The sequence below is a fragment of the Rana temporaria genome, chromosome 2 (genome assembly GCF_905171775.1).
Source record: "Rana temporaria chromosome 2, aRanTem1.1, whole genome shotgun sequence".
Taxonomy (NCBI): Eukaryota; Metazoa; Chordata; class Amphibia; order Anura; family Ranidae; genus Rana; species Rana temporaria.
In genome coordinates this window covers 475,553,783-475,578,423 of record NC_053490.1, presented here as the reverse complement: position 1 = coordinate 475,578,423, position 24,641 = coordinate 475,553,783, and the positions used below count along the sequence as shown (strand labels likewise).

Below are 24,641 nucleotides of genomic sequence, written 5' to 3'. Positions count from 1 at the left end.
ATATATATATATATATATATATATATATATATATATATATAATAGTAAGTGCCTCAGACCTCAAAACCAAACCCAGTGTTGTGGTGAAGAGACCCTTGTCCCCATCAACATGGGTACAAGGTGCTTTGGGGTGGGGGTGTCCCAAAGCACCCCCCATGTTGTGGGCATTATTCACTGAATGTGCAGCGTGCAGTGCATTGCAGGGCCTTTGGTGTGGCAAACACCCGCTCAATGTCCTGCAATTTCAGGTGTTCCCCAAACTTGGTGGGACGGAGATGACGTCATTTTCGCACATGCTGCATTTGTGCAGTGAGCTGTACTTGTGTAGCTTACTGTACAGGGACGGACAAGCAGGTGAGTAGATGCAGAAGAGACAAAGCATGCAATTATTTTGTAAATGTAAACTATTGAAAAACTTTTCTCATCAGCAGTATATAGCCGTCTTGTGACTTCTATCAGTGTCTGGTTGAAGCTTGTAAGAGGAGTTACCATTCTCCTCTGAGAGAGTGTCTTATGAGGCTGCAGGACCCCTGACCCTCTGTCTGGACAGTGCTGATTGGCCCTGTGCTGATCACCTGTACCCCCCCCCAAAAAAAAACTATCTAGCAATACACACCAAACTGAGCATGTGCAGAGTGCCCTCTGTACTATCAGGAGATGGAATGGGGACTGTGAAAGTAAGGTGAGAATTAGAGAAGACAGGATCAAACTGATTTATTACACAATGCACATGATTAACCCCTTAGGTTCCACAATGAATATAAAAAGGGCAGCTTTACTGCATATACAGATTGATTTTATTGTTTTGGGTTTAGTAGCACTTTAACAAAGAATCCGGTACACACGGTACAACAATTATCCACCAAGCTGCCATGCTCCAATTAGTTGAGCTTTAGCAGCAGACAACCTGTGACCTCCAGCTATTGTAACATATTGGAGCTCAGCACCATAGCTTTGTCTCCCAGACCCTTTATACCGGTACTCCACACATTCTGATCACTTGAATGGGCCATTGGAGGCTGGATTTATGGAGCGATGTTAATCTTTAAGTCACCTTTCATGCCATTATTTAACAGCTCATTTATTTGAATTAGCCATAAGGGCCACATTTACAAAGGCCGGCTGGGAGGAGTCTGATATTTTACTATAGAGGAAAGTGATTACGGATAGTGCTCAGCATTGCTGTGTCTCAGTTTATCTACAGAAACCCGTGATTAATAATTATAATAACATACATGGACTGTAGTTTATCTTTTGCAGAATATATACTGCATCTTATGATCCATCTATAACATATGGAGCTTTAAAGCTGTACTCCTGCAAGGTATTAAAACACCAATTAATGCAGCTTTAATTAACCTATAAATTTACATTCAACTATCCCTGGATCTCTTGCTTGTGTAGATCTTAAAGGGGGATGTAAAGGTACAATTTTTTTTCCTAAATAGCTTCCTTTACCTTAGTGCAGTCCTCCTTCACTTACCTCATCCTTCGATTTTGCTTTTAAATGTCCTTATTTCTTCTGAGAAATCCTCACTTCCTGTTCTTCTGTCTGTAACTAAACACAGTAATGCAACACTTTCTCCCTGGTGTGGAGAAAGCCTCTTGAGGGGGGAGGGGGCGAGCAGGCAAGTCAGGACACTCTCTACTTTGCAGATAGAGAAAGGAGCTGTGTGTTAGTGGGCGTCCTGAAACTCCTGCTCGCCCCCTCAAGAGGCTTTCTCCACACCAGGGAGAAAGTGTTGCATTACTGTGTTTAGTTACAGACAGAAGAACAGGAAGTGAGGATTTCTTAGAAGAAATAAGGACATTTAAAAGCAAAATCGAAGGATGAGGTAAGTGAAGGAGGACTGCACTAAGGTAAAGGAAGATATTTAGGGATTTTTTTTTTACCTTTACAACCCCCTTAAGTTTTCTCTGACTGTAACCTTCACTTCTTCATTTATTCATTCGATTTATGACAGGTCTACTTTAAAAACAAGCTGACAGCATCCTTACTTCTGGCCGCACAGGTTTATTTTAAAGCCATAGAAATGACAAAACTGACCACAGCATAAGTGTTTTTTTCCCAGCGTTGTCTATTTAGCCAGATCTAAAAGAGCTTCAGAAAGCCAGTAATGAGTCAGTTGGCAAGCTTCCACATACAATAAGTTAACTGACAGCTGGGCGACTTGATGGTTCTTAAGATCAGTTTTGGTATAATGGTTCTTTGCATCTGCACTAAAGTTGCTCCATTGAGACAATAATCTGATAAATATGCCCAGATGGCTCTTAAACCATTGCTGAATCAGTGTCCCTCACTGCTAAGGTCACCATAATTGGTGTATCTTTACAGCTAAAACAACTTTCAAAGCAGTGGTGACATTTTCCTTGGCTCCTTGAGATAAGTGCTTGGGTAATGTGGGTTGTCATAGTCATATAGATTAACAAAATAGTAAGTGTCGCTGTTTTGCTGTTATCTTAAATATTTCCCGACAATTTATTTTCCAGGAGCTGCGGCATCTTAAGTGCCTTCTATTACTCATTCCACCGTAGCTACGTTCCAGAAAATAACTACTTTTATCTTTGTATGCCTGTTGCCCACATTTAATTAATTTGTAGCCGTCGTGTCAATGGGCTAAACACAAGCAAGGCTTAGTTAAATCTTGTAAAGGCATTTTGCATAGTTCAATTACAAAAACATTGAGAAGAGTTTAAACTTAAAAAATATTCTGGTGCGCGACAGCAAAGCTGACATTTCAGTTTAATGCTGATAAATAATATAGCAGCTGAGCTATTTGTATGTGCATCTCACCAGACAGGAAAGCAAAAACAGCCTTAATGACTTAACAGGTTGGTCTGGGTAAAGTGATGTTTCATTTACAGGTGGAGTGCTGTGGGATGGCTTGTCTGTTGTCTCCCTTTTATCAGTCCTGGATCTTTTTCAGTCCAATTTGGAGAGTTCCTGTCCACTTTGGGCTGCTGTGTTTTCCGTAATATAAGAAAATATCCAACAGGGAGAATAAAAACTTCTCATAAAGGCAGGTGTGCAGACTTTGAAACCCAAGAGCAGAGAGTTCACCATTGGAGACCATGTAAAAACTGTGAAATAACTTAAAGTGATATTAAATCTTGTTTAAATAACACACATGTCATACTTAACTGCTCTTTGCATTGGTTATGCACAGAACAACCCTGATCCTCCTCTTCTTGGGCCCCTTGCTGCACTCTTGGCCCTCTCCTTCTGCCGAGGGTCCCCCAGAGCAAGCAGCTTGCAATAGGGGAATCCAAGCAGGCTCATTCCTGAGCAAGTCAATTCACATACAGAGCCGGGGCTTGACCCCACCCCCTCTCTCTTCTCATTGGCTCACTGGCTGTGATTGTCAGTGGCAGCCAATGGCTCTCCTGCTCATTGCTGGATCGAAATGAAGATCAGGTAAGTATTGGGGGGGCTGGGGGGACTGCTGCACATAGAAAGTTTTTTTTATCTTCATGATGAAGGTAAAAAAACTTTGAGCCTTTAGAATCACTATCTACTTAAATATAAAGTCATTGTTGGGGGGGGGGGGGTCTTACCTTTCAAGGGCAAATTCTAAACTTTTCAGTGACTTCTGAAAGCCCAACTCAGGCGGAGTCGTCAAGGGTGCAGATCTTAGGTGGTAGTAGAATTAACTTGATGTAAATGTAACTGTTTCTGGGGGGGTGATGTGAGATTACCCCTACCTTGTAACCATTACAGCCTAATGTTGTAGCAGGACCAGCGTAACATGGGATCTTGAGTTTTTGCTAAGTGCTAGCCAATCCCTAGGCGTGAACACTGTCACGTGACGGGGGCGGTTGGCGATGTCACTATTCAGTGCTGGCTGCAGAGGAAGAAGAAACTGTGAAGGCGTGCAGATAACATGAGTATTAGTGAGTCATTGGGGCCCCATTACAGAAGCACTGTCATTTTTCCCTACACAGGCAAGGTGACGGCATCTCAATAACTCAAAATATGCTTTTGTGAAAATTATATTTCTTCTTTAACCACTAGCTTACCACCCACCGTCCTCGCCTTCCCGAGCCACTAGGGGGAGGCGCGCAGGCGCACTCGCCGATTCACTGGGAACCCGATGCGAGTGCCCGACACCCACAATTGCCCAGTAACTGAGCAGGACTGTGGATCTCTTGTCTCCTGTCAGGGAGAGGAGACCGATGGTGTGTCCCTTGTACATAGGGACACCGATTGGTCACTTCCCCCAGTCAGTCCCCTCCCCCTACAGTTAGAATCACTCACTAGGGTACACATTTAACCCCTTGATCGCCCCATAGTATTAATCCCTTCCCTGCCAGTCACATTTACACAGTAATCAGTACATATTTATAGCACTGTTCACTCTATAGATGTGAATGGTCCCAAAATAGTGTCAAAAGTGTCTGATGTGTCCGCCACAATATCGCAGTCGCTGATCGTCGCCATTACTAGTAAAAAAATGCAATAAAAAATGTAAACGTTAAAAATATTGCTTTTTTTTCAAAATGGTCGCTCTTCTTTTGTTTATAGCGCAAAATATAAAAACTGCAGAGGTGATCAAATACCACCAAAAGAAAGCTCTATTTGTGGGGGAAAAAATATTAAAATTTTATTTGGGTTCAGTGTTGCATGACCACGCAATTGTCATTCAAAGTGTGAAAGCTCTGAAAGCTGAAAAATGGCCTGGGCAGGAAGGGGGTGAAAGTGCCCAGTATTGAGATGGTTAAGCACATTTTGTAAGCATCAGTAACTAGACTGCAACTCCCTTCTGATTGGCTTAACTGTACATAGACTATCCCCCCTTTCAGTCCATCATGAATGCTGCTGCCAGGCTCATCCACCTTACCAACTGCTCCGTGTCTACTACTCCTCTCTGACAATCCCTCCATTGGCTTCCCTAACAAATTAAATTCAAAATACTAACAACTTTCAAAGCCAACCACAACTCAGCGCCCACCTACATCACTAGCCTAGTCTCAAAATACCAATCTAATTGTTCTCTTTATTCCTCCCAAGACATCCTGCTCTCTAGCTCCCTCCTCACCTCCTCCCATGCTGGTCTCCAAGACTTTTCCAGAGCCTCTCCCATCCTATGGAATTCTCTACCCTAATCTATTTGATTATCTCCTACTCTGTTCGCTTTTAGACGATCACTGAAAACTCTCCTCATCAGAGAAGCTTATCCTGCCCACATCTAAAAACTATACTTTGATTTTCCCCATCAGCTCACCCCCCACAGTTATTACCATTTGTATCACTTGACTCTCCCTCTTAGGCCCCGTACACACGACCGAGTTTCTCGGCAGAATTCAGCCAGAAACTCGATCGGAGCTGGATTCTGCCGAGAAACTCGGTCGTGTGTACACTTTTCAGCGAGGAAGCCGATGAGGAACTCGTCGGGCCAAATAGAGAACATGTTCTCTATTTCCCCATTGTTCAATGAGGAAAGTTGGCCCGCCGAGGTCCTCGGCGGCTTCAACACTGAACTCGATGTGTTTGGCACGTCGAGTTCCTCGGACGTGTGTACGGGGCCTGAGATTGTAGGCTTTAACATGCAGGGCCCCCTGATTCCTCTCATATTGAATTGTATTGTAACTGTACTGTCTGCCCGCATGTTTTAAAGCGCTACGTAAACTGTTGGCGTTATATAAATCCTGTATAATAATAAATCCTATATAATAACTAGACAAATATTGTTTATTTTTTATTTTTATTTTTTCATTTAATGTATTCTATCTGACTTCTGTAAGAATTACAAGGTTACTTTGTAGTGTGGAACTTTTATGTGTTTTAAAGGGAACCTGTCACAAAAATAGTAGCTGCTAGAGAACACAGCTAGTGGGATTTATTTTCTGGCACAGTTGTATGTATTTTCTGTTCCACTTTGCCTGCAGCACTCTCACGACCGACATGCAAATGTGGCTGACATTCAGCGTATGATAATTATGTAATTTATGTTTTTTGGCCCTTAAGGAAATTCTAAAAGAAACTCAGTTCAAATATATCATAAAGATATACTGTAAGTCTTGGATCAGTGTCAAATGTAATAACTTCATTAGAGTTCATTATTACTTTAAAACCTATCAATCTGTAACTCATTTATATTTTATTAGTGCATCACTCAATACCTGTAACCTTTTATGTACACCATCTTTGTTTAAAATACATATATATACATTTTGTACTGTGCTTCCTCAGCCTTTATTTTCGAACACACCTGGCAGAGGGTCCTCTGTGCTCACAAAGTCCTTTTCTTTCATTAGTTATTCAGTGTTGCTTGATCTACCCAAACTGCTATGTCAGGTTTAGTAGCTGCTGCCACGTTGAAACACCCACCTGTTTTATGTATCTCTTGAGGATCTAGTATGCAAGACCATTACACTTGAGTGCTCTTAGGTTGGTCCTGCAGGACCTAATGTTACACAAGGTCATCCTCTTACTAATGCATCTTTCATCTAGTTTGTATTATACAGAATGCAAGAGAAGACATGAGACTCACAAATTTTCAGCATAACGTATACGTCTTCATCGGAGCAGAAATAAAGCTGTAAACTAACGCAAGGAGCAATTAAAGCAGACCTTTCACCACTGACTGCTCTTTCTGGCATTCTCTTTTCTCCCCTACCTTACACAATCTATGCCAGTGGTTTTCAACCTCTCTAGTGCTGCGACCCCTTAATAAAATTTCCCAAGTTGTGGGGACCCCTAACAGTAAAATTATTTTTGTAGCGTGGGTTGTCAGCACCCAAGGGAAGATAAGTAATTTGCGCCCCTAACACGCAGGCATTTTGCGCTCCCTGAGTCCTTTCCACTTGTAAAGTATTAAAACCCCTTATGTTACATTTTAGGATGTTCCTCTCTCTCTCTCTTTGTTCTTATTTATTTTCCTTTTATATTTTTTTATCTTTATTTATTGTCCCCTCTCTATAGCTGTTTTTCTTGTTCTTTCTCTTATTCTTTCTCTCCCCTCTTCTTTGTTTCCCCCCTTTTTTCCTCTCCCTTCCATGTATTCTCTATTTTTAATTCCTTCCCTTACTCCCTGTTGGGGGGGGGTGGGGGGAGTTGGGATGAGTGTAAATGCTGGGGGGAGTTCTGATCAGCCAACTTAGGTGCTCTTGATCAAGGTCATCTGCTGATCTGAGAACTTTAGTGGGGACTTTTAATGGCAACTATAATTACAGGTAGTGTTACTCACTGTGTCTCCAACTTGGTGGCGTTGCGTAGCAGTGACACCAATGACGAAATCAGTAGAGATGACAATTGACACACCAGCCATTTTGTATGTCAGTGCTATTATTATCTACCTCTACCAGTCTACAACCATGTGGGCCTCAATCCCACTGGCAATGACATGAAAGGGCCAGATCCACAGAATAATTACGCCGGCTTATCTATTGATACGCCGCGTAATTTCAAAGTTCCCGCGTCGTATCTTTGTTTTGTATCTACAAAACAAGATACGACTGCATCTGGGCTCGATCTGACAGGCGTACATCTTGGTACGCCGTCGGATCTTAGGTGCATTTTTCCGGCGGCCGATAGGTGGCGTCTCCGTCGAATTCCGCGTAGAGTATGCAAATTAGCTAGATACGGCGATCCACGAACGTACGTCCGGCCGGCGCATTTTTTAACGTCATTTGCGTTCGGCTTTTTCCGGCGTTTAGTTACCCCTGCTATATGAGGTGTACTTAATGTTAAGTATGGCCGTCGTTCCCGTGTCCAATTTAGAATTTTTTACGTTGTTTGCATAAGTCGTTCGCGAATAGGGATTTGCGTAGAATGAAGTCACCGTCGTAAGCATTGGCTTGTTCCAGTTTAATTTTGAGCATGCGCACTGGGATACCCCCACGGACGGCGCATGCGCAGTTGAAAAAAAACGTCATTTACGTCGGGTCAAGACGTATTTGCATAAAACACGCCCCCATCACATACATTTGAATTGCCCGCCCTTACGCCGCCTAAGTTACGTTACGCCGCCCTAACTTACGGCGGAAATCCTTTCAGGATACCAAAAAAAAATGTAAGTTACGGCGGCGTAGCGTATCATAGATACGCTACGCCGGACGGAGGAATGCGCCAATCTACCTGGATCTGCCCCAAAGTGTTTATTTGTGTTTAAAGGACATTTCTATGTGCATATACTGTAAATGCATGCAACAAGTTTAAATGGCATAATTCATGTGCATTTACCTGCATTTAGGTGCATTCAGTCTAACTGTGCCTTGAAAATAGATTTCTGTGCTTCCAAGAATAGTTTGGATACTATGAAAACATCTAAGCACACGTAACAATATGTAAACGCACATAGAGGCAAGTACCTCTAAACACAGGAGAATCCTTTTGGTAGGCATGAAATAATAATCTAAACACATGAGTGCTAGTGTGAATGTAGAGTAATGCTGTGTACACACAAACAGATTTTCCGTCGGAAAAAAAAATCGGATGGCTTAGCTTGGCTTGCATACAAATGGTCACACCAAATTCTGACCGTCAAGAACGTGGTGACGTACAACACTACGACGAGCCGAGAAAAATTAAGTTCAATGCTTCCGAGCATGCGTCGCATTGTTTCTGAGCATGCATGTTTTTTTTCCCGTCAAGATTTCATACAGATTTTCCGATTTTTTTTCAGTCGAAAAATAGAGAACATGTCCATTGGAATTTTCAGAAAAAGTCAGATGGGACATACACACGGTCGGAATATCTGATGAAAAGCTCCCATCGGACTTTTTCCATCGGAAATTCCTCCCGTGTGTACAGGGCATTAGGCTGTGTCCATTCCATCTCAGCAGAAGACCCTAGACAGATTGCCTGTGGAGTTGGATCAGAATGGTACTTATGTCACATTTGTGACATTCTTGTTACTCCATGGAAGAAATGGCCAAACAAATCCCTATGGGTGGGCAGATGTACTGTGGATGTGGACTTGTGACCTTCTGTATCTGCCCAATTCTAGTCCGGTCAGTCCATATGCATCTGCCCACCCCTAGTCCAGGTCCATTCAGGTTAACATACCTGTATGGACCTGGAGATGGACAAATATAGGCATATGCAAGTCTGTTTACATCCGCCTACCCATAAGGATATATTTCTTCACATTTTCATATGTATAATCACAGGTCAAAAAATGGACAGACAGACACTTGTGTCTGCAAAATATCGCTTTGCAAACATAACTGAATGCCCTCAGGAATGTTGTCAGTGGTTATGTAATTGTCCCATTGCTCAATAGTTTTTCTTCCTATTACAACAGCGAGACTGATCATGTGATTGTAGCAAGCAGACCATCCCACTAAAGAAGTAGGACATGACTGAGATACATGAATTTGTTTTTGCATGATAGTAGTAGGTAAACTCTACATGAAGATTGCTAAAATCTTTGCAATTTATTTCATTTGCATGGATAGGATGTGGTACTTTTTCCTATCAGACCACACCTCTGCCCCTTCTATATATTGTGTTCTAATTATATCCTGAATCTATTGCACTATTTTCCTGTATATAAAATCGCAACTTAATCCAGTTTATTAAATTGATGTAATATGTGTATGATGGTTCTTTTAAAAAAATTGTGTCCATCTTATATATTTGTTTCTGGTAAATATGCTTTTAAATTCTCATAATAATAAATGTTTATTCTTTTGCAGTGGGATGCCATCACAGAGATGGATGAATATAATCGGCCTATTCATACATACCAAGTATGTAATGTCATGGAAGCAAACCAGAACAACTGGCTCAGAACCAACTGGATCTCCCGGGATGCAGCACAGAAGATTTTTGTGGAGATGAAATTTACTCTCAGGGACTGTAACAGCATTCCTTGGGTGGTGGGGACTTGTAAAGAGACCTTTAACCTCTACTACATGGAATCTGATGATGCCCATGTAGTAAAATTCAAGCCCAGTCAGTATAGTAAGATTGATACTATTGCTGCTGATGAGAGTTTCACACAAATGGACTTAGGGGATCGAATTCTGAAACTGAACACGGAGGTCCGAGAGGTGGGGCCTATTACCAGAAAAGGGTTTTACCTTGCGTTTCAAGATATCGGAGCCTGTATTGCTTTGGTGTCAGTACGTGTCTACTATAAAAAATGTCCGTACATGGTGCGCAACTTGGCTATGTTCCCAGACACTATTCCAAGGGTGGATTCCTCTTCTCTTGTTGAAGTTCGAGGGTCCTGCATCAAATATGCAGAAGAAAGAGACACCCCCAAACTGTACTGTGGAGCTGATGGTGACTGGCTTGTACCACTTGGACGCTGCGTCTGCAGTGTTGGATATGAGGAAGTGGATGGAACTTGTCATGGTAAGTGATTTTTGTTTTCTCAGCTAATGGTAAATACATTATACTGTTGAGTACAGCATAGTTCTACGAAGACAATCACAAGTTCTCAGTTCCACTCTAATCTGAAAAAAAGTTTTTTAATGCTTTCTGTATGCCCGTATGGAAGATTTCTTCTTACTTCCTGTCTATTGGAGTGTCACACAGAACAGGAAGTGAGGGAAAATCCCTAGACCGCAATAAAAACTGATTTCTAGTAGAGTCAGGCCCCGTACACACGACCGAGTTTCTCGGCAGAATTCAGCCAGAAACTCGATCGGAGCCGTATTCTGCCGAGAAACCCGGTCGTCTGTACACTTTCGGCCGAGGAAACCGACGAGGATCTCATCGGGCCAAATAGAGAACATGTTCTCTATTTCCTCGTTAGTCAATGAGGAAACTTGGCTTGCCGAGATCCTCGGCGGCTTCACAAGGAACTCGACGAGCAAAACGATGTGTTTTGCAGGTCGAGTTTCTCGGACGTGTTTATGGGGCCTGAGTATGTTTCAGAACATTTGACAGGATAACTATAAGGCAGATTTGTCATTGTCTTGAGGGAAGCATACAGCATTCATTCAACTCTAGGAAAAGTTTGAATTGAAGTTGTTCTTTAGAGAGGCACTGTCAGTTTGCCAATTCAGGGCAAAGTGACTGTCTGAAGACAGCCAATCCACAGGGTAACTATACTTACCAAGCCATGCTAAGCTTCTAAGCCCCTAAACTAGCTAACACTGGCGCTAAGACAGGCTAGGATACTGCAGCAGCAAGGCAGTGAGGGAGTCAGACTAAGTAAGTTTAAAAGCCTGTGGCAGTGGGGTATCTGCAGACACTGTTACTTTAACTTAATTCAACAAAGTGACTGTTGATAGGAAGTGGGCCAAGACAATCAAACCATTCCTTCTCATTCATGTAGTCAAGATTGCTTCTGGTAATGTTGGTGTGTATCACAAATAGACCCTAAAAAGCAGTCATTTATTCATTTTTGAGAAGTCCTTGCTCTGTTTTGCAGCATTATAATAAAATGTTGGTATCATTTAACCCAATTCATCATACTCCTAAAGGTTGTTCTAAATTGTTTCTTTCCAAGATCCAAAGAAAGCTGTGCTTGTTGTTGCAGTAGTGTGAGTTATTATTCTGTACAACAGTAAATATCTCTAAATGTAAGCGGTATGCATAATAAGCAAGCGTTGTTAATACATATGCACTTTTTAAGATATGTTGTGAGGATTCAGAAGCAGACATACACCCATGAAGAAAAAAGGCATCAAAAGGGACAGCTTGGCATAGGTTTTCTCCACCTGGCAAGTATCCTCCCCGCTTGATCTGGGCAAAAGGTGCATGTTCACTGGACATTTCTTGTGGCACATTGACCCAAACATTAGGTGCTACCTCTTTCTTATTGTTTCATTGGCTTTTGGGAGAACATTGGCAGAACAGACGGAACAGAGTATGCAAAGTATTAGGGCCGGATGTTTTTATACATTCATTGTCCATGTGAAGTTAGTCTAATGTAAAAGGGTAAGATTTGATCTAATTGTCTTCCCATTACCTTTTGTAACTTTATATCAGAACTGGTTTGAATCTGATTCAGAGTTTCTCATATGGAAAACGTTTGCTAAATATTGCCCTTCATAGTGATTGCTCTCTCTAGATTGAAATTGGAACTAAACCCTCCTATCCTTTTCAACATTGGAAATTGCCATGTTGGCTTTTGTCATGGTGCAGCACATGTGATTAGTTATGACACCAGTCATTTGATAGTTTGGTTGACAGCACAAGTAAATGTGACAGTTAGCATTTCCTGCATTCCGAGAATGTAACTGTTTTTTGAAACTTTTAAATCAATGGGTTTATTTCTGCTTTAAGGATATCAGAAACTTACTAGATTTTGGTTTTTCCTTTTTTATTTGATTTGTGTTTAATTTAAATACATTCTTTTTTTTTTATTTAAACAATTTTTTTTATTTGTGAGATCTGTACTACAGAAATCCTTTTCACTGTCTTGTTATTGTTGTTTATATATATATATAGTTGGGTCTTGCACTTTGTGACTTTGTGACATCCCTACACCAAGCTTGCTTGTCAGATGTAGTTTCTTTAATCATTTTAGGGTCATGTTTATTATTGGTACAGTAATGCTGTCCATTCTCGTTAGTCTCTGATGCCTCTTTTCCTTTTGTGTCCAGATATAAGAAAGCATTCTTATTGATTGTGTGTTTGTAATATATGGCAACAAATTTCTGAGTTTAATTGCCATTCCTTCCAATGAGCAATCTGGTCTTATTTCTAAGATTGATTGTGTATGTTACACTAAGGCCTCATGTACACTGCAGCTGATAAACGGACATTTAGGAGCAGTTTGGCGTGTTATCTTATCAGTACATGTACACAGAAATAGTTTATAGTTGTTTAGTGGCATTTTTTTAATGTAAAAAAACAGACGTTTATTGGCATTTGAAACGCCAAATGCTTGTAACAGCGTGCAAACACGTTTATAAGCGTTTTCATTCATAGGCTTTTTTATTGGGGAAACATTTCTGACCATTTGCAATATGGAAAAAACAGACTTACCAGAACCCTTGTATATTGTGGGCTGCAAAAGGTGAGAGAGTTACAGAGATAGAGAGAGCGAGAGAGAGGGAGAGTCCTGCATTTTAGGCCTCTTGGACGGTATACTGATAAGTACAAACTGTTATCTGTAAAAAAAAAACGGAAAAAGCGAAAATGTCCTGAATGCCGCTAAACGCACATAAACAGGGCATGTAAAAGTGAAATGACGGTTACTCGCTGTCAAGTTCCAGCGTTCAGAAGAGGTTTTCACACATTCCGTGTACATGAAGCCTTACTCTAATCCAAACACAGACTAGTAGATGCATTACTCATATTGGTTCTAGTGTAGGCTGGTGTGCATGACTATAGTACTACTACTAACATTCAATTAAAAGCTATATAAAGGGTATGGACTGATCCAAATAGTTCAGTAATTTCCTGTAGAATGTGCTGGCTCTATGTAAATTAATATAAATAACAAATCTAACTAAACATATGTCTACCAAATTACAGGGTGTGCAAAACAAATCCTCTCCAAGTCAACTGTGTACATTAAAAGGGTTTCCCTGAACTTTATTGTAAATAATTATTTGTTTCTGCTCTACTAATATTGAAATAGGCCATATCAATCTACATGCTAAAGTGTTTTAAAATATACACTATACTACTAAAAGTATTGGGACGTCTGCCTTTACACACACATGCAATTTAATGGCATTCCAGTCTTAATCCATAGGGTTCAATATTGAGTTGGCCCACCCTTTGCAGCTATAACAGCTTCAACCTTTAGGTCGCGTACACACGGTCATTCCAAACCGATGAGAATGGACCGAAGTTCAGTTTCATCGGTCCAAACCGACTGTGTGTATGGCCCATCGGTCTGTTGTCCTTCGGTCCAAAATTTTATAACATGCTTTAAAATCGAACCGATGGACCGCTGCCCGATCGGTCCAAACCGATGGTTAGTACACAAAAGCATCAGTACAAAACCTGCGCCTGCTCAGAATCAAGTCGACGCATGCTTGGAAGCATTGAACTTCGTTTTTTTCAGCACGTTGTGTGTTTTACGTCACCACGTTCTGACCCGATCGGAATTTGAACTGATGGTGTGTACGCACATCAGGCCGTCAGGCCACTTCATCGGTGAACCGATGGAAATAGCCCGTCGGACCATTCTCATCGGTTTGGAACGACCGTGTGTACAAGGCCTGATTGTAGCTATCTGACCAAAGATGGATCTCCCAAGGACATTACTGGGAAAACATGAATTCATCGTAGAGTTCTAAAAAACCCTGGCTATGTACAAGAACTGTGCTGACTGCCCTGGAACCTTCACCTTTAAAAAACAAATAAGCAGGTGGCATATTTCTCATATTGCTCAAATTTTGGCCTTCATCCTACAAGAGGATAGCAATCGATTTCCCCATCCATGCTAACAATGTGGATAGAGCAGGGGTCAAGTCCTGGGGAAAAAAGTGTGGGAACTCCCACCCAAAATCCACTCCCCCACCAAAAAAAAATGATACGCTCATATGCATAATTACTAAACCGCATGTTTTTTTTCCGATCCACTGTACCTTAGTAATCCTTTGTTACTGGCCGCTTCCTGTATATGGATTCATCGTGTAGTGTGCGGGTATTCCGTCACTTCCTCGATGCCGCAATGTCTCCTGGGAGCTTTAGTCATTGTTCCCAGGAGACATTGCGGAGGTCTGTCGCGAGTTATCGCGGGATTTAGAAAGAAGCAAGTTCTTTCTAAATCCAGCGATAACTCGTGGCAGACCTCCGCAATGTCTCCTGGGAACAATGACAAAAGCTCCCAGGAGACATTGCGGCATCGAGGAAGTGACGGAATACCCGCACACTACCCGATGAATCCATATACAGGAAGCAGCCAGTAACATAAAGGATTACTAAGGATCGCCTGCCCCTGACAGTGACTCGAGCTGGGCATCGCCGCTTAGTGAAGGATTGGCTTGGGCGGCTCGGCTGCTCTAGTCCTGCAAAGGGAACTGAGTTCCTGCTGTGAAAAAAATGCAGGAACTCCATTCCTACGCGTTCCCGCAGGACTTGAGCCCTGGGATAGAGGGTATCTGTTGTATTCAGATATCCATGGTTGCTGGTGCAGTCAAAAAGTGACTGCCTTTAATAGAATGAAGCCACTGTTGGACTGATCACCCAACTCAGTTGATATTCAAATCGATATTTGTGGAGCCAGATGGTGCTAGCAAGGCCACCAGTGGGTCAAATAGGAGCCTTTATGCTTGCCTAAAAAATTTGCTATTATGGCTTCCCCCATTTATTTACAAACCATGCACAGAAAATGGCTTGTATAATTGTAATTATTGCTGATAAGATTATTCTTTTAATCTGATGACTTCAAATATGTATCTAAAGAAATGAAAGACTATTGTTTCCCTTTAACGCTGCTACAGCTGAAACAAAGTCCAAGTTTTACGAGCCTATACACATTTTTAAACGCTTCTAAATTCAGCTAAGTGTTGTTACTAATTCCATATAGTGATGCCATGTTTATTTTAGCAGGTGCAGCTTGTCTTTGTGAATCTATATTTCCGCAGCTGCTCTCTCTTTATATCTGCTAGCAGACAGCTGGATGTACCTGGCACATCTCCTAACTCTTCCCTAAATGGCAAAAGTACAAACAACAAAATATTTCATTTGTTTCCCCTTTATGCTACTGTACGGCGCACTACAGTAAACAAATGCATGCCACCAAGAAGCTGAAATATGTTGCCGAGCAAGGGAATGCTCTACAAATTAAAGTCCAGTGATTATCTGTAACATTAAATTATTTTCCCACTGTCGATTTGTCTCGGAAAATATGTTGCTAGAAAGATGTCAGCTTCTTCATGCTGGGAATCTAATTATGAGTGTCAGTAACGCATAAGGAATTTGTGTGTTTATTGAGGCTTGTAGGCATGCTTTGTGTGCAGCAAATAACATCCTCGGTAACTTCTCCTTAAAGCGGGAGTTCACCCATTTATTAATTTTTTTTTTTCTCCCCTTAGATTCCTGCTCGTTCGGTCTAGGGGAATCGGCTATTTGTATTAAAATATGAGCAGTACTTACCCGTTTTCGAGCTGCATCTTCTTCCGTCGCTTCCGGGTATGGGTCTTCGGGAGCGGGCGTTCCTTCTTGATTGACAGTCTTCCGAGAGGCTTCCGACGGTCGCATCCATCGCGTCACTCGTAGCCGAAAGAAGCCGAACGTCGGTGCGGCTCTATACTGCGCCTGCGCACCGATGTTCGGCTTCTTTCGGAAAATCGTGACGCGATGGATGCGACCGTCGGAAGCCTCTCGGAAGACTGTCAATCAAGAAGGAACGCCCATTCCCGCAGCCCATACCCGGAAGCGACGGAGAGGATGCATCTCCTAAACGGGTAAGTACTGCACATATTTTAAAACAAATAGCCGATTCCCCTAGAGAAAACGAGCATCCATCTAAGGGGAAAAAGTGCCCTCTAAGGGTGAACCCCCGCTTTAATAATCAAGTCAGGCAGGACAATCCGCAGCATTCCAGCTGTGGATGGTATACAAGGCCCAGTGTTTCTAGTTTGGAGTGGGCTCATTTGTAACTTGGTTTCCAGTAATACTTTGCAAAGAGAAATATAGGGGCTCCTAAAATGCTAATTGATGGCTGTAATGATGACCATTGGGCTTTTTGAGTTCCGCTTTATCGATACTAAATGCTCGAATTTAGGCATAGCGCCATTTGAGATTTCACATACTGTAGCCATTTTCCGCTAGGTAACAGTAAACTTCTGAATACAAATTGGGTCTATTGGATTTATCACATTTTCAGATGGAAACTGAAAAAGGCAGGGTGGAAGTGAGGGGAGCAAAAAAAAAAATAATTTTTTTTTTTTTTTTGAGCTGGCGCCATCTGGTGGTGAGCCGTTGGTATTACAAGTTATTATCACCAGATGTGAGCTGGCGCCATCTGGTGGTGGCCGTTGGTATTACAAGTTAAGCATTGCAAGTTAAACAGCAATTCTAATGTCATTTTACACTATTTTCACTGCCATATTCTTCCCTCTAATTAGAACCCCCAAACATTATATATATTTTTTATCCTAACACCCTAGAGAATAAAATGGCGATCGTTGCAATACTTTCTGTTACGCCGTATTTGCGCAGCGGTCTTACAAGCGCACTTTTTTGGGAAAAAATTACACTTTTTTTAATTAAAAAATAAGACAACAGTAAAGTTATCCCCATTTTTTTTAATATTATGAAAGATAATGTTACGCCGAGTAAATTCATACCCAACATGTCACGCTTCAAAATTGCGTCCGTTTGTGGAATGCCGACAAACTTTTTTACCCTTTAAAATCTTCATAGGCGACGTTTAAAAAAATCTACAGGTTGCATGTTTTAAGTTACAGAGGAGGTCTAGGGCTAGAATTATTGCTCTCACTCTACCAATCGCGGCGATACCTCACATGTGTGGTTTGAACACCGTTTACATATGCGGGCGCTGCTCACATATGTGTTCGCTTCTGCGCGCAAGCTCGTCGGGACGGGGTGCGTTTTCTGGCTCCTAACTTTTTTAGCTGGCTCCTAGATTCCAAGCAAATTTGTCAAACCCTGACTTACACCAGTGCTGGTGGTAATAATGCGCTCGCTGACACCAGTGCTGGGGGTTAATAATGTGTTCGCTGACACCAGTACTGTTGTTTTTGAAGTTTGAAAGTTTGCATGCGGCCCCCCATGGCATATGAAAACTTGTCTTGTGGCCCTCAGGTAATTTGAGTTTGAGACCCCTGCTTTAAACCATCACACATTCTTCTACACACACAGTTTTTGAAGGAATTTGGCAGGTAGGTTGTTCCAAACATCTTGGATGTAGGCTGCCTCAAATCCCTTTGTCTCTTTATGTAACCCCAGACAGACTCTATGTTGAGATAAACCCTCTATGGGAGCCAAAGCATCACTTTTTGGAATCCTTGTTCTTCTTTACACTGAAGATAGTTCCTATTCACATGTTTGGGGTTGTTGTTCTGCTGCAGAATAAATATGGGGCCAGTAAAGCCCTGTACACATGATCAGTCCATCCGATGAGAACGGTCCGAAGGACCTTTCTCATCGGTTAACCAATGAAGCTGACTGATGGTCTGATGTGCCTACACATGTGCCTACACATCGGTTAAAAAAACGATTGAGTCCAACGCGGTGACGTAAAACACAACGACGTGCAGAGATAAATTAAGTTCAATGCTTCCAAGCATGCGTCGACTTGATTCTGAGCATGCGCGGGTTTTTAACCGATGCTTTTGCATACTAACCATCGGTTTTGACCTATCGGTTAGGCGTCCATCGGTTCAATTTTAAAGAAAGTTCTAAAATTTTTGACCGAAGGATAACTGACCGATGGGGCCCACACACGATCGGTTTGGACCGATGAAAAGGTCCTTCAGTCTGTTTCCATCGATTTTGATCGACCTTGTGTACGTGGTCTAAGACGTCTCCCTGATGGTATGATATGTTGGATAAGTATCTGCCTTTATTTATTAGCATTGAGACACCATTGATCGGACAATGTCGAAGACCGTAGACGCAGTGGTCAGCCAAGGAAACTTTAAAGAGAAGTATGTTTTTTTTGTTTGTTTTGTTTTTTAACCAATCATACTTAACTAGGTGGATGCAGCATCAGTCTGATGCTGCATCTGTCCCCTGCCGCCTCTGCACTGAGAACTGAGCCATCGCACACCGCCGATGACAGAGGGGCGGGGAGCAGTAATCTTAGTCGCTCAGCAGCTCGCTGAGAGGCTGAGACAGGCATCAGTCCAGGCACCTGGCAGATCCGTACTTTATTGTCGTGATGATGTGGAGCCTGAACTGATTCCAGTGATGTCAGCAGACAGCGGACTTCAGACCACTCTCTGCTGAAAATGGGTCACAGGAATGCAAAACAAATTGCACTCCTGTGACCCATAGGAGAATCCCAGCCAAACAAGCTCAGGCAGGACTTCTCCTTTAATGCAGCAGATGAAAGACACATCATGTTTACTGCCTTTAAACATCGGAAGGTGTCCAGCAGTGCCATCAGCAGAACTGGTGGAAACCAGTGTGACCCAGGTACACCTATCTACTATTGGATAATTCTGACCAGAAGTGGTATTCATTGAAGAATTTAGGCCAAAAAGCCATACCTCCGATGTGGAGACAAGGTTAAGCGACTCAACTATGTACAAAAACATTGAAACTGAGGTTCAGAAAAATTGCAGTAGGTGCTCTGAATTGATGAGTCAAAATGTATAATATTTGGCTGTAGCAGGAGGCTGTTTGGTCACCGAAGAATAACTCTGACCTAACCAAAAACATTTTTAATTAAATAGTTTTTAATGAAAGATGCTTAGAACTGTAAATATTACATGTTAAATCTGAACTCCGGCCTTTTATTCAGTCTCCACAATTGTACAGGCTTCTCTCTTCTACTGAAATAGTCTACTCTGATCTCACAGCACACTGTAAGCTCCTCACAGTGTGCACTAGAAGTTTCAGCAAGTCAAATAGGGCCCATCTAATTTTCTGGTTGCAGTGCATGCCGTGTCATCTAGCCCTTTCCTACTCAGCCTTACTGTTCCTGAACTGCCCCTTACATTAGATTCTTGTTCTTTAAACCACAGAGACTCAACATCACTGGTTCTAAAAAGGGTATTTGATGATAACAGATTTTATTTAAAAATGTCATTAGCATGTTAATGGGATTGTGGGACTTGGAAATGCAACATGTTAGCACATTGAAATTCAGCTTTAACTTATTTTTTCTTCATTTCTGAATGTGGGAGATCTGCTAATATGCAAATAATTTGAGGTCACATACCAGACAGTCAGAGTAATTTGTTGTTTTTGCCTTCCTTGGTGTGAGATCAGTAAGAGTTAGTGGGAGGCATGTTATGTCTGTAGCATTCCCACTATTATCAGGACTGACGCATAAAGCATAGGAAAATTTAAAAGGATGATTATTTTTCTCCATTTCAAGCTTCCTTCCTTCCCTTCACTACCACCATGACCGTATTTTAATGTTTGGTGCAATTGAACCCTTGGGACCTCACCTTTTCAGTGACTCCATAGCTGAAATGCATACTAGAACTGTATTAGCAACTCGACAGAGTGCTACCAAGGTCTGCCATATTGCTGTAATGTAAGAAGGAGGGATGGCCACTTTTTTTAAAGCCTAGGTTTACTTAGAAAAAAAAGAAGAAACATAAAAAAAACACAGACACATTTCTTACTTACAGCATATGTCCCTTGTGACCTCTTTTAGCAGAAATCCTCCTCATTCATAATCCTCCGGTGCGGGAGGTGAAGAGCGGGGTGGGGGGAGTGGCTAATAGAAGTAAAGGAAGCTGTCATAGGCTCTTATCAGGGTTGCCCGACTATGCCCACCCTTTCTATGAATAAAACTTGATCTATGAATGGAGGGGGCGGACGGTTCAAACTTTTGCCCATTCTCCATTCATAGATCTTGCTTGTGGGGTCCTAGTAGATCATAGGTGTCAAACACAAGGCCCGTGGGCCGAATCAGGCCCTCCAGGCCATTTCATGTGGCCCTCGCACCTGTCCTGCAGCTGCAGGAGAGCTCCAGCCCTCCTTTGGTCCTACTTCAGACCCTTACTTTCTGCTTTCAAGCAATGCATCCAGCTTCTTCCCAGCAGCAACATAAGGAAAGGGGGGTGCACTGTGATGTAAGGGAGAGTGGGGGACTCAACTTCTGATGGTGGAGTGGCTCTTTAAATCTAATGTAAAGGGGAGGGGATGCGCTGGACATCTAATCTTACAGATACAACCAGCCCTTTTGAGGGCAATAATAATGCTGATGCAGCCCATGATGAATGAAATTGAGTTTGACACCCCTGTAAAGTAGATGATAGGCTCAGCAATGGCATGCAATGCCAAGCTGCTTCTAACAAAGCAAACAGAATATTGACATGTATTAAAAAAGGTATTAACTCCATACTGGTGACCCCACAATAGGGATAAAACTTTTTCGTAGAAGGGAGTTTAACACGACACATGTCCACTCATTAAAATTAGAAGAAAAGAGGTTTAACCTTAAACTGCATAGAGGGTTCTTTACTGTAAGAGCAGCAAGGATGTGGAATTCCCTTTCACAGGCAGTGGTCTCAGCGAGGGGGGGCATCGATAGTTTCAAAAAACTATTAGATAAGCACCTGAACGACCACAACATACAGGGATATACAATGTAATACTGACAAATAATCAAACACATAGGTTGAACTTGATGAACTTGTGTCTTTTTTCAGCCTCACCTACTATGTAACTATGTATATGTAACGATGCTTCATTAATAGAAGCCGTAGTACCAGCTTTTATAAATGGAGGAAAGGGTGGACATAGTTGGGCACCCTTGATGAGCACCTATGACAGTTCCCTTAGTTCTATTAACCCCCACCGCACTGGAAGATTACAGTGACAGGGGTGGTGGGATATCAGAGGAGGAAGATTTCTGCTAATCAAGGACACAGCAGCACAAGAGATATATTACACTGAAGGTGACTGAGGCCAATGGATGTTCTGGAGGCTCTTTTGGGTTTTAAAATTGGCATCAGGCAGGCAGCATGCATGACTCAGGAGACTGACATCACAAACGCATCTTTACAAACATTCCCCAACAAGTCAGCCCAGAGATTTTGACACATTGGCAATTACCCTGCAACCGATCAAAATTCCCACAAGTACTCTGGTATTTGCATGCCTTGTGTGAATCCTCTCACAACACATTTTTCATAGAGTATAAGTGGCAGGTGAACTTTATGTAAGCCACATCAATCATTATTCAATGATATGAGTGTTGAAAACCGGTACCTGACTGCTCTTGTTAACTGACCTTACAACATCATCATGGGGTTTTGTACTGTGCTAGTAAAAGAAAGACAATTGTACAGGGAAAAATATAGAAGAATCCCTTTCAGATCCCTCTTTCAAAAATGTTATGTAAATGATTGCCTTGCCTTTAATATTTCAGTAATCCAATGCAAATTAAGAGTCCTAACTTCATGCTTTGCGTGAGTTAGTAAATCAGAAAGCATTACATTTCTGCAGCCAGTCAACCAGCATTTTTAGAAGGTCAGCATTGAGTGTCATTCTCCTTCTCCCAACATAGGTTTCCTATAACCCTGCTGGAAAATCTAATTATTATAATGCTGTCTTTTTTTTTTCCAGCTTTCCAACAAATGCAAAATACAGTAGGTTATGAGCACAATAAATCTTAAAAAGAATATGCTGCATAGTTTTCCTCTCTCTCTGTTAGATTACAATGCTTGTGCCAAGATTAACGGAAAAAAAACTTGGCTGCAAAAGCATACCTCCTCTCCCATCGAGTATAATTCCACAGCATTATACAGCAGCCATCTGACTATTCTCTTTGACAGCAGTTTCAAAGCTGCACATCGTCCTGTTCTCATGCTTCTTTGTCACGGTTTCCAAGCATTTTCTCCACAACTGCACAGAGTTCATATTGAGCCTGCATTAATTCTGATCCTCAGCAATTATGAAAGCAGAAATAGTTGGCCCTCATTTATCAAGTGTAAAAAATGAGAACTAGGGTTTTTTTTTTATTAAAGGCAAAACCACTTTGCACTACAAGTGCAAACTACAAGTGCAAAGTGCACTTGAAATTGCATTTTGGAAATGCAGTCGCTGTAGATCCGAGGGGGACATGCAAGGAGAATAAAAATATTTCCTTGCATGTCCCCCTCGGATCTACAGCAATTGAACTTCCAATCGCACTTTCAGTGCAATTTCAAGTGCACTTTGCACTTGTAGTTTGCACTTGTAGTGCATAGTGGATTTTCCTTTAGTAAATAACCCCCAAAATGTGTTAAAAATAAATTTTTACCTAGCTTATTCAGGGCATAGTGATTTGTAAAGTCCTGATACTTTCCTTAACAGTGCTCCCCTGTCTCTCCTTCCGTCAAGGCCAGCAAAAATCAACACTATCTTATGACCAAGGAAGTGACATTACCACTCCCTTTAGTGTCCACCAAGAGCCAACACTAGGTCTTTTAGGCCGCGTACACACGGTCGGTCCAAAACGATGAAAACGGCCTTAAGTCCAGTTTCATCGGTCAAATCCGACCGTGTGTACGGCCCATCGGTCCGTTGTCCTTCGGTCCAAAATTTTAAAACATGCTTTAAGATCGAACCGATGGACCACTGCCCGATCGGTCCAAACCGATAGTTAGTACAGAACGCATCGGTTCAAAACCCACGCATGCTCAGAATCAAGCCCAGAGGCGAATCAGTTCGCATGTGCCGCGCTATATAAGTTTTTCATTCATTCATTCATTCAAGTCGACGCATGCTTGGAAGCATTGAACTTCCTTTTATTCAGCACGCCGTGTGTTTGACGTCACCGCGTTCTGACCCGATCGGTTTTTGGAACGATGGTGTGTACACACATCAGACCATCAGGCCACTTCAGCGGTGAACCGATGGAAATGGCCCGTCGGACCATTCTCATCGGTTTGGAACGACCGTGTGTACGCGACCTCAGTGCCGGCTGTGATGGAGGCAGGAATGGCAAAGAATCCCTGGTAGGAAGAGCATCAGGTGTTGGGGGGTGCATTAAAAGACTCTTTAGAGCAGCCTTTCTCAACCAGGGTTTCATGGAACCCTAAAGTTCCTCCAGGGGTTGCTAGCAGTTCCTTGAGCAATAAGCAAGTTCAGTCTCCCAGATAAATAAACATGGACACCAATGATTTTTATTAGGGCTGTGCAAATTAACTTTTAATTAATCTTTAATTTTTTTGATCGATTAAAATTCTTTTGATTGGTACTCACCTCTCCGCCGGCTTCTGGACATTCAGGGAGTTCCGTCGGAGATCCAGTAACGTCACGGACACCGGCGGGGCTTACCGTGTTCATCTGAAGGGTTCCTTCATATCTGCATGCCAGTGGGACCTTACTATCTGCCACACCTGGTATTTTACAGCTATCCACTGAGAGTTGTGATAGTTCCCTTCACGGGACATCTACATGCCGACGGACTGATGTTAACCCCTCCTCATCTGGATTCAGCAGTGGTATCCTTGTACACATTTTTATACAGTATCATACTTAGCTACATGTTTTTATGACTGCTTTTGGTACCGTTTGGTATTACTCGCACCATTTTTACAGTTTATGTAGCTACATCGATTTTATCTCCAGTGAAATATTAATTGGTTACCTACTTGAAGACTATAAAAGTTTTAATTCTATTCCCATCGAGCGCTGCCTTTGTGTGTTTTTTGTATCCTGCTATCCATTTTTCCAGTGGTTGGTAGCTGCACTGGGAATCAGCCTGCAAGGAGATCAGCTAAAAGTAGTTGGAAAAGTACAATGAATCGAATTTAGTCGATTAAAAAAAAAACAATTAATCAAACAGAAAAATTTCGATCAGTAACAGCCCTAATTTTTATTTTTAGCAATTTGTAAGATGGGGATTCTAGCCACTGACCACAAGTGTAAGGCGTATTCTTTCCTCTGACTGTCACAGTTATGTGCTGTAGATATAGTAATTATTAGCAGGTGTTCATTGAGAGCGTTAAGTTATTTCATGGGTTCCTAGATAGAAAAAGGCTGAGTGTTAGCCCAGGCAAAATGTTTTTGTAGCTTTTAGTTGAGTGTGTGTGTATGTGTGTGTAGGGGGGGATGGGGGTAAGAGTGTTAGAACCCTTAGAACCCCTGTGCAGTTTTTGCTGTTATCTGGGTCTCCATTAGAGGAGGAGATTTCACCAGGGAG

General features: G+C 42.0%; 1 protein-coding gene across 1 annotated transcript in view; it reads left to right on the top strand.

Annotated features, from left to right (window-relative positions):
- Positions 1 to 24,641, top strand: part of LOC120928350 (ephrin type-A receptor 6-like) — a 566,085-nt gene that overhangs the window by 247,104 nt on the left and 294,340 nt on the right. The window contains exon 3 of the mRNA XM_040339448.1: positions 9,640 to 10,303. Within this exon, the coding sequence (XP_040195382.1) occupies positions 9,640 to 10,303 (664 nt within the window). The remainder of the gene's footprint in view (positions 1 to 9,639; positions 10,304 to 24,641) is intronic.